The sequence below is a fragment of the Phodopus roborovskii genome, unplaced genomic scaffold, assembly GCF_943737965.1.
Source record: "Phodopus roborovskii unplaced genomic scaffold, PHOROB, whole genome shotgun sequence".
Lineage (NCBI taxonomy): Eukaryota > Metazoa > Chordata > Mammalia > Rodentia > Cricetidae > Phodopus > Phodopus roborovskii.
In genome coordinates, this window is record NW_026125059.1 from 13119829 (window position 1) to 13131249 (window position 11421).

At 44.8% G+C, this 11421-nt stretch overlaps 1 protein-coding gene across 1 annotated transcript; it reads left to right on the top strand.

The window, feature by feature from the left end:
* Znf334 (zinc finger protein 334) lies at window positions 1–11118 on the top strand. Its single transcript, XM_051186279.1, is given in 4 exon segments — window positions 1–212; window positions 7772–7898; window positions 8181–8279; window positions 9179–11118. Coding segments are annotated over 4 exon segments (2067 nt in total). The 5' UTR covers window positions 1–197; the 3' UTR covers window positions 11005–11118.
* Window positions 11119–11421: the final 303 nt, after the last annotated feature.

The following is an 11421-nucleotide window of genomic DNA, read 5'->3' on the forward strand; positions in this document are numbered from 1 at the left end:
CACTGGTCCATTCAGAGCTACTCGTGGGCATTCCCTCGAGCAGTTGCTTCCTGCATAATAGTGATGAGAGGTCCTTTCCTGCCATGGTGTGTCTGTGAGCCACTGTAAGAGCTGCCAGTCTACTGACTCCATCCCAAATTCTTCCTCACCTAGCCCTTCGATCACCATTCCCGGCCCTTTCTTGAGAGTACCTGAAAATGGACAGTTCCCAGGTAAGTCACGGAGGGAGTAGCTTCCCATCTTGGGCAGTGGATTAATTGTCATAGGTTTGCAATGTCTACACTCAGATGAAGTGGTAGAAATATACAATTCAGCACCAAGGAAAATAAGGAATCAGATCAACACTAGACAATCGAACCTCACTAAACAGAAACTATTATGGGGCACATCTTTAATCCCAGCACTTGAGATGCAGAGGCAAGTGGATCTCTGAGTTTGAGGCCAGCCTGTTCTACATAGAGTTCCAGAGCAGCCAAGGATACACAGAAAAAACATGTCTTGAAAAATAAAGAAATAAACAGAAATTACATATCCCTGCAAGTTTATACAAGTTGTACAAGAAAGACCCAAGTGATACGAAATAGACCATTGCTATGGTTTATGGTCATTTATTTATAAACATGTTCTTGGACAGTCGTTGAGCAGAGGATGCCAAGTCAACTTTACCAACAACAGCTGTGGGTTTCCTGTGATCTATATCTTGGTAAAGCCTACTAATTACAGATGTCTCTGATCTGTTATCGGGCCATAGATGGGCTTCTGATCACTCTCCTTGCTGTGGTATAAAACCTGGAATAAGTAGCTTGCATGTGCCTCAAATGATGACCTGTTACTATTTTTTTTTTTTAGTAATTATTTTTCTTTTGTGCTTTTTTTTGGGGTGGGGTGTGGATACTATAAAGCGCAGATAGGCCTCAAACTGCTAATTCTCCTTTGGCCTCCTGAGTGTTTTGGCTCTACAGGCATCACAGGCACAATTTGATTTTAGAACCTGGGGTAGAACTATCTGACTTACCTGTCTAATGTCAGCTCACCCCATGTCTACTGCCGCTGTTGTGATCACAATTAGTGAGCAGATCTGGTATTTTCAAACCTATTAGGCACTTCTGTTCCGTGCGTCAGCAAACTCATTGTTGCACTTGACAGTGTGACAGTCCCTTCCTAAAATGTGCTTCCAGCCATTTCTAGCCTTCACAGGACTCTGGCTCTCATTTGGAGTTTTAACTGGCAACCCTTTGAACTCTGAAATCCTCCTGCCTCTAAGAACCTCAGTGTGGGTCCTTGCTGTACTTCTCCGCGAGGGTCCTCTAAAGGCCCTTGGAGTCCACTGTGCAGAACAATGATGCTGACTGTCTGCCCATTGTTCTCCTTCCTCATTGTCCCCTGCCAGTGCCACAGATCCTTCGGTTACACAAGCTAGAAAGAAAATGAGGCACAAAGCCAGGTGTGGCAGCTTATGCCTGTAATTCCAGTACTCTGGAAGCTAATGCCGGGAGAGCCGCTATGGATTGAGGTCAGCTTGGGCTACAGTGTGAAACTGTCTCAAAAGCGGGGAGGGGGAGAAAAAGAAAATGATGCACATGTTAAGTCTCCTGTTCCCTATCTCGAGTCTCAGGCAATGTCAAGCCTTGTCAAGGTCTCATGAGTATCAGTATTCTGGCCCTACTTCCCCTGCCTCATTTTCTGTCTGGGGAACTATCATAATAGATTTCTCAATGGTCTGCCCACCTCCTTCTGAAGTGCGGTTTGCACTTGCCTTGCTAGCAATACCCATCTAATTCATGTCTCAGTACCAGGCCTGTCACAGCAGGTCTACACTACTTATATATATATCCAACACTGCACCATAACGCTGTACCTCTAGCTTGGCAAGAGCTAACACCTCTGCCCTTGTGGAGCTCAAGCTGCTTCAGGAAGAGTGGTTTTCTTGTTACTGACACCTAGGCAAGGCTCAGATCATTAGAAACAGATTTGCCATTGGTGTGACCAAGACATTAGAAAGTTCCTCAAGTCTCGGGGCACCTCTTCTCTGTAAGCCTATCCTACACATTGTGGGACATATCACGTGTCTACCATCCCTTGCTCCATGTCTCCCTCCCACTGAACTGCAACGGCCAGCCATTTGTGTCCAGCTGTGAAGTATGACACCAGAAGCAGGTTTTAGCCCCAATGCAGAAGGGGAGTATTGTGCCTCAAGTTTCCTGATCATGCACCAGATTTTACTTTGGACCAGTTCCCTACTATTTAAATGATTTCTTAATTCTTCAGGTTACTTGAGACCACAGACAGAGCTGTTTTGTTGTAGAACCCATTCCTGTCCCTCCCTTTCATCTTCCAGGCTATGTGTTTAGGGAGCAGAGCAGCTGTCTCCATTTCTGCATCATTGTAGAGTCTGTCTGCACATTGCCTGTGGGGCTGTCTACATGTGAGGCCGTCAGCCTTTCAGAGTGTGGGCCCGTGGCCTCTTCCCTCTGTGCCTCTGCCCCTGTGTCCCTTACAGTGAGGCTTCCCAGTCTCTACCTTCTGTTTTTCCTTTGTTTTCTTTCCAGACTGCAGAGGGCTGCTACAGAGTTGACCTGAGTCCCCCAGAATGTTTTTCGTCATTTGTTATGAGCACCGTGCAGTCTCTTCCACAGGGAGCTATGGGCTATGGGCTGTGAAGGGCAGCTGAGTCCGTCTCTGTGTACAGAGGACTCACAAGTCAACTCGTCACCCAACTCTCACTGGCTTTTTCCTTCTAACATTCTTACAGTCACCCTCTGTAACGTGTATGGTTTTTCCGCCCGCCGCCTGGTATTGTCCTGCCGCCGCACCAGCTCCAAATAATATATAGAGACTCTGTATTTGATACAATACTGTTGGCCCGGTTACTTGTTACTTATCGGCTAGCTCTGCCTTTAATTATTAACCCATTTCTGCTGATCTATGTATTTCTCTTACCAGGGAGCCGGCGGCATACTGCTTTCTTCAGACTCTCCATCTTGACTCCTCCTTCCTACTTCCTATTTCCTCCTTGTCTCCTAGTCCCTCCTATCTTCCTTTCCTATTGGCCAACAGTGCTTTATTATTAACCAGTATGAGAAACATATACAGAATGGCATCTCCCATCATCTCCTCTTTTCTGTCTAAATAAAAAGAAGGGTTTTAACCTTAACATAGCAAAATATATCACATAACAGTTATCAAATAAGAATCACAGTTAACACTATTTAGTCCATTAACATTTAGCAAGATTTGAAGAAAATATTCCATCATCTATCATATCTTTGTGTGTCTAAAGTCTAAGTAACTTATCTTTAATCCTAACTAATGAAAACTATAACCATAAATATCTGTCTTTAACTCCATCAAAGACCACAGAAGGATAGTATATAAACTCTAGAAATGACAGAGACAACTCATTGCCTGGTCACCCGAAGTTCTTTTGTAATCTTCCATCTTCAGCCCATAGGCCATAGTGTGTCTAGTAGACTCTTCAGCAACGCAGGAAATTTTAAACTGTCTTTTTGTATTGGCAGTTTGACAGTCACTTTTTTCTGTGTCCTGCATACTGTCTCGCAGACTCTTCCATGAAGCAGGAACTCTGTAGCAATGTCCATCTTGAATCAGCAGTCACTTTTCTGTGGGTCCTGCATGTCCAGTTTATACAGAATAAAGTCAAACAGTCCAGACAAGAGCAGTATCTTGTCCAAATGGCTAGTTTTGCCATATTAGAAGCAAACTCTATAACGAGTTTCTTTAATGTCCATCTTCCTTTTTGACGTAGGTGGTGTTGCCAGGAGCATTTATGTCTCACCCTAAGCCATTTTAAATGTCATATTTTGTAGGTCTTTGAAAGGTTTGAAGAATGCCTATCCATCTCAAATACATCTCTGTATATCTAGAAATCCTAACTAACTTAACTATAAGTTTTGACTATCATAGGTAACTGTCTATAATCTGCACTACATTATACATTACATTTCTAACTGAGCTCAATAAACATAATACCTAAACAAGAGGAGAAATATACATATTATCAAATTGACTTTAAATTTGTATCAATAAATGAAAATCCATTCAAAAACAAAGTATTCATATCTATACCATAATCCCCTTTTTACCTTTAAAAAGAATTGGCTGTGCTCATTAACCATTTATAACCAAGTCCATTTAAATGAAAACAAACATTTATAAACAATATTTGGGAATTTGGGCGTCGTTTTTTCCAAACTACTTTCTGCTGACAGGGGGCGCTGTCATGGGGGATCCTGAGAAGAGGCAGAAATCTTGGCTGTAGTTTGTAAGGCTGTTTTGTTTAGTTGTTTTGAATGTAGGATCATCTGGTATTTTGTTTTAGGCGGTCTGGCTTGATCAAACCATATTAGTCTGGAAGGAATCTATAGCTTTTTATTTTTTGTGGAAACAAAAATAGAAATTCTTTTTTTAAGTAACTTGTTTTTAGACTTAAATTTTTGAGTCAAAGCATTTTTAAAATATATAAATTGAATTAATCTAGTAGCATTTTTTTTAATAGTTGTTGTTTTTTCAGCAGTCAAACAATATAAAGACAATATAATACCGTACAGTATATAAATTTTTTTTATCTGTGGCTTTTTATTATTTTGTTTTTTTTTTATTTTTTGAGACAGGGTTTTTCCTTGTAACTCTTATCTGTCCTGGAATTTACTCTGCATACCAGGTTTACTTTGTCCAGCTGTGAAGTATGACACCAGAAGCAGGTTTTAGCCCCAATGCAGAAGGGGAGTATTGTGCCTCAAGTTTCCTGATCATGCACCAGATTTTACTTTGGACCAGTTCCCTACTATTTAAATGATTTCTTAATTCTTCAGGTTACTTGAGACCACAGACAGAGCTGTTTTGTTGTAGAACCCATTCCTGTCCCTCCCTTTCATCTTCCAGGCTATGTGTTTAGGGAGCAGAGCAGCTGTCTCCATTTCTGCATCATTGTAGAGTCTGTCTGCACATTGCCTGTGGGGCTGTCTACATGTGAGGCCGTCAGCCTTTCAGAGTGTGGGCCCGTGGCCTCTTCCCTCTGTGCCTCTGCCCCTGTGTCCCTTACAGTGAGGCTTCCCAGTCTCTACCTTCTGTTTTTCCTTTGTTTTCTTTCCAGACTGCAGAGGGCTGCTACAGAGTTGACCTGAGTCCCCCAGAATGTTTTTCGTCATTTGTTATGAGCACCGTGCAGTCTCTTCCACAGGGAGCTATGGGCTATGGGCTGTGAAGGGCAGCTGAGTCCGTCTCTGTGTACAGAGGACTCACAAGTCAACTCGTCACCCAACTCTCACTGGCTTTTTCCTTCTAACATTCTTACAGTCACCCTCTCTGGTTGTCAAGAGTATATGTATTCATCGTCTCATCTAGGTTATCATGGGAATCAAAAAGTACTGTTTGTTACCAGGGAGCTCATTTTGGAGGGAGTGATTCATAGAGAATATTTAACACGGGTAGTGACCTGCTTCTAGGAGACAGCTATGCGACCCTGAAGGAAGGGTGCCATCACGCGTGTGTGCAGATGTGTGGCAGATGAGGAAGAAAGGCTCAGTGATCTGAGATAGCTATGCATGTAGTAGAGCATGTGTCAGGCCTGCTACACAGGGAGCAGGTGGGCTTCTGCGGAGCTGGGGTGTTCGCGTGTTACTGCTGCACTTGGGAATGAATTCAGACCAACCTAAGTACAGGAAAATCACGGACAGTTCTTGTGTGCACTTTGCCTGGCGTCCTGGGCCTGTCAGTACTGAAGAGCAGAGATCAGAGCCAGGGAAACCTGCCAACCCAGATCCGTTACTGTTCAGACGGCAGTGCTGACCATACTGTCTTCAGCTCAGGGGTCCTTCGGTTGTCATGTCTCCATGGCCTCTTGCAGTCTGGGATGGCCCTTTGTCTCATATGACCTTTGAGTGGCCAGTTACCTTGTAGAACACACTCTGTCTATTATTCTTATTTGTAACTCCACTGTCTTGTGACCTGCACTCTGTTCACTTACTTGTCCAGCCAGGTTCTCGCTCTGTACCCTGTTTTATTTCACTTGCTTGGTTTTTTTGGGGGGTGGGGGTGGGGAAGGTGCAGCGGAGGTTGGCTCATTGCTGTGGTTCTAAGTCAGACCTGTCTAGGGAAATCTATGTAGTGAAATGCCTTTGCCCTTCTCTCTCCCGCCCTTCCCCCATTCCATTGTTTTCTCCCTCTGTCCTACCCCTGCAGGTGACAAGTCCGTTCATTCCTGCTGGGCCCTTTCTGTGTGTGTTTTACTGTGTGTGTTTTACTGTGTGTGTGTGTTGTTGCTGCTGTGTTTTCTTTCATCTCCTTTCTTACCTAAACTTACCCTGTAGAGATCTTCGTGCCTTTTTCTTCCTTCACAATGCCATCTAGACTCATTCCAAGGCACTCTGGAGACCTCCTCATTTGCCTTCAGCCCTTATTCCCTGTTACTGTTTGTTCGCATTCCTTTGTGCTCCAAACCCAAATGCCCACCAGCCAGGGTAGCTGTCTTTACCCCTTTTTGAGCTCAGCATTGCAGGTCGGTACCTTCGCTTCCTGTGTTGGTGTGTGGGTGGGAGGAGTTTACTGCTGGCTTTCTAACATTGGCACATGATGTTGGCAAGTGCCCAGCTCTGGTCATGCCATAAATCTGCTCATAATGCCTCCAGCCCATGTGTGATCTGTCCCTCTTGGTCAGCAAGTAGCGGAGTACTTTTATCTCACCTACTGACACTCCCTGTAGAAGGGCATCCTAATTTTATCCCTTTGATCAGCCCTTTTAGCTGCTGCTTCCCCTGTTTTCAAGTATGGAGCAGCAAGCTTCTTCTGGGGGACCAGATAGTGACTGTTTACACTTTTGTTTGGATACAGTCCCTTTTAGCTCCGAATGCAACAGTTGATACATGAAAAAGTCATGAGCAAACTGAATTAGGCACTGGCCAGATTCAGCTGCTGTGGCTAGATTTGGCCCATAGGCAATGGCTTGCGTTACCCATCCACTACAATGTTGCCTCTAGAATGCACACTGGGTCCTACTGCTCTGGGTGTTTGCAAACACCTCTGGATTCGCATGTTTCACACAAGTGGTCTCCAGAGGGGAAGACAAGGAACTCCCCTCTCCCAGCAGCCCTTGTACTTCTATTCATGTTCATATCTTGGCCAGAAGCTTGGGGGAAAAACAAATCACTAATGGTGTTAACATGGTTATTGGTAATAACATATTGGTTAACTTAGAATTACATTATGATTTCCAGGTAAACACATGGGTCGTCTGTACAGGAAAGAGTGCTTTACTGTTGTGTTGCAGTGTAGAAAAAAACCTAGATGACTCATTGTAGGACAGGGTGCCCATGTGCTCTGCCCACTCCCCAGGTTTCTCTCCTACAGAGGTAGCTCTTTGACTGACATCTGTGTTGCGCCTCAGTGTATTTCTAATGAACACAGAAGTCGGGTGGCACAAAATAAGACCATTTGTAGTTGCCCTTTGTCTGGTATGTGTGTTCCTGCCTGAAGTGCAGTTTCTGCTTCTGTTACTTGTCATCCTGGGTGCTCCTTGAGAGCACCGGCCATATTGCACATGAATCAGTAATCTGGGAATTCCTGGGCACAGAATAAACTCTGCACATTTAAAACGCTCATTCGTAAATAGTGAGCGGTTTCTATTCTTTCGTCCCCTGTGAAGTAGCTCTCCATAGCTTAACATTGGCCAAGCATCACCCTCCTTATGTTTGATGTCCCCACAGATTTGCTGTTGCTCAGTTCTGATTATCTCAAATGAAACATGTTCTTTCAGAGATTAGTTTCCTTCAAGGATTTGACTGTGGACTTCACCCGTGAGGAGTGGCAGTGTCTGGGCCCTGCACAGCGCCTCCTATACAGAGACGTGATGCTGGAGAACTACAGGAACCTCATCTCATTGGGTGAGTGCAGTCTGCACATGGCACCCAGGGCTGGCCTTTCTTCTGTGTCACAAGAACATGGGCAGATACCAGAATTGAATTCTCTCTCCTTGAATAACAAGGGAGAAAGCTGATGGCAGTTTTTGCATGTACATGCTTGTGCATGCGTGTACCTGTCCTTCATTAGTTTGTACTGGCTTCATGGAGCTGCTGTTGGGCATCTTGGTTGCTCAGTTTCCCTATCCTTCAGTCCTTGAAGTCCGTAGAGGTCGGCCCAAGTTCCATGCTATTTCTCATTAACAGGGTTTCATGTTAGCAAACCAGAAGTGATCTTAAAATTGGAGCAAGGAAAAGAGCCTTGGATATTGGAAGAATTGCCAAGTCAGAACCATGCAGGGAAGTGTGAAGACCGAGCAGGTAAATGCCAAAGAATTCAAGTCCCAGGCTGGTTAGTGGTCACAGCTGGCACCTATATGATCCTTTTTTTCTTTTTTCTTTCTTTCTGGTTTTTTTTTTTTTTTTTTTTTTTTCTTTTCTGGAATCTTCTAGGACCTAGAGCTCTAGAAGTGATTGAGAAAACTAGCTCCTATGCTGTATATACTAAAATGTTCTCCCCAAATAAATGTTTTCATATAAAAATGTTTGGCTGTATAGTTCTATCCACAGAGCCCATGCTCCTCCATCGCACGCTGATTTCTCCACTCTCCCCCACTGTGCCCACCGAAGTGCCGTGCTTCCTCCTTGCGGTCCGTCCCCACTCGCCTCCCACTCCTACTTCCCATTCTCCATCACATTTGTACACATTCCAAAGTCCTCAAGTCACTGAAAAGGTTTCCAGTCCACCCCTTCCTCCTGGTGTCTCTTGAACACGGGCCTTCAGAGGGTGGCCTCACCGGGTCTGTGCCTGGTGGCTTTTTCTCTAAGGTTCCCGCCAGATCCTTGTCCATTTCACCCTGTCAGCCATACTCCCAGGAAATGTTGGAGACCGTTCCATGTTGGAATGTTTCTGTCAGTGTCCAAAGCTCTTGTGATCTTTGCCAGTTCCTTTTTTCTTTGACACAGTTAAGGAAGATGATGTAAGTGAACTTGCTTTTCCTCCCTCCTGCCCTTCCTCTCATCCTTTGTGTTATTGTTTGTTTGTTTCCCCTATAAATACATACAGTAGGAGCTATTTCCACTTGGATCTCTAACCCTGGGAAGCCAGCCCTGAAGGCTTGGTCCCCGTAAACCTTTGTACAGGTTGCCATTTCAGAGGTGCACAGAGCTCACATATTAATGTCAGTCCTGTTCCTCCCTTCCAGAAGATGATGATGATACCTCAGAGAAAAACAAAAGAATACAAGACAAATGTTTGAAGCAATTCTTAGCCTTCAGTAACAAAACGATGCCAGAAAAAGCCACTCTGTTTGAGAAAACAGTTGCTCTTGACATCAATACTATTTCTTCAGAACAAATGTTCCATAAATATGACCCGGGTGGGAACGGCTTGAGAACTAAATCAGAAGAAACTGTTGCAAAGCAAAACAAAGCAAAAACAAAGGTAATCGCTGAGTCTGATGGGTGTGAGATGCCACTGTCACCGCTCCACACGAAGCCTGACAGAAGCCATTCTGGGACAAAATGGAACAGATGTGATGAGGTTAGGACTGTTAGAAGTCGAAGGGAAGATCTTTGTCAAGACCAGAACATCCAGTTTTTAAGTCAACCTTCTGAACATAATAAGGGTGGGAAACCCGTCCTGCAAAAGTCGGCCTCCTCTGCAGGAACGGAGGAACATGCCCAAAGAAAGCGAAATGAATGTGCTGAGTGCAGGAAAACCTTTTCTAAGAGGTCCACCCTCATTGTACATCAGAGAATTCATACAGGAGAGAGACCCTATGCTTGCAGTTATTGTCGGAAAACTTTTCGCATAAAGGCAAGCCTCACTCGACACCAACGAATCCACACCGGAGAGAGGCCTTATAAATGCAAAGAGTGTGGGAAAGCCTTCATTGACAAATCTGCCCTCATCGTGCATCAGAGAATTCATGGCGGGGAGAAAGCCTATGAGTGTAACGAATGTGGGAAGACCTTCTTCCGGAAGTCAGCCCTGGCTGAGCATTTCAGGTCACACACAGGGGAGAAGCCTTACAAATGCAAGGAGTGTGGGAATGCCTTCGGCAAGAAATCTTACCTCATTGTCCACCAAAGAACTCATCAAGGTGAGAAGCCAAACGAATGTAAGGAATGTGGGAAAACCTTCTTCTGCCTGTCAGCCCTGACGGCACACCAGAGGATTCACACCGGGGAAAAGCCCTACGAGTGCAGCGAGTGCGAGAAAGCGTTCTTTTGTCAGTCGGCCCTCAATGTGCATCTGAGGAGTCACACCGGGGAGAAGCCCTACAAATGCCGCCAGTGTGGCAAGTTTCTGTGCACTAAGTCTGCTCTCGTTGCACATCAGGTCATCCACAGAGGCAAGAGGGCTTTCGAATGTAACGAATGCGGGAAGCTTTTCTACCTGAAGACGACACTCAGCATACATCAGAGAACTCACGCCGGAGAAAAGCCCGGTGTGCTTAGTAAATGGGGCCAAGAACCCACCGCCAAGTCCAACTGCAGTGAACAGAAAAAAGTGGACACAAAGGAGAATCATTATGAGTGGCCCGAGCACAAGTGCACGGTCCACAAACGCTCACGCCACTTCGCACACTCGAGAACCATATGGGAGAGGCCTTACGAGTGTCCCGAGTGTGGGCGGACCTACTGCCGGAAGTCCGCTCTCAGGCACCATCAGATGACACACACGGGAGAGAGGCCCTATGAGTGTAAGGAGTGTGGGAAAACCTTCTGCCAGAAAGTCTCCTTTGTCGAGCACCAGCGAACTCACACTGGGGAAAAACCACATAAGTGCAAACAGTGCGGGAAATCTTTCCGCCACAAGTCAGCATTCACAGTGCATAAGAGAATTCACACAGGGGAGAAGCCGTATTTGTGTAATGAATGTGGCAAAAGCTACCGTCGGCTCTGGACTCTGACTGAACACCAGAAAATACACACAGGGGAGAAGCCCTATGAATGTAACACGTGTAAGAAAACATTTCGCCATAAGTCAAACTTCCTTTTACATCAGAATACTCACAAGAAGTAAATTCCAGCAAGGTAACAGGTAATTTGCATACTGCCCAGATCCTGAATTTTGCATAAAGGAGTGACACCGAGTCAGCATCTGGACTACTGGAAGATTTTCTGCTGACATCAGCCCTGTAACACCAGAGAGCTCACATAGGCAACATACAGTTTATCTAATGAACTTCGGACTTTCAGTGTTACTGTAAAAACATTCAGCATTTCAAACATTATACCAGGTGTGCCTGCCTCCCTTTCAAATCCTGAAACAAACAGTAATCCCTACTTGGTTACCCTCCACAGTCAGTTTACATAGTGTGTGTTGCCAGATGTGAGGGTCCAGCCTTGATTACCTGTTGTTCCTGTGATAATTTCTGATATTCCTGAATAGTTTCTATTTGTGAGTTTACAGTATTAACAGCTCAGACTATACAGCCTG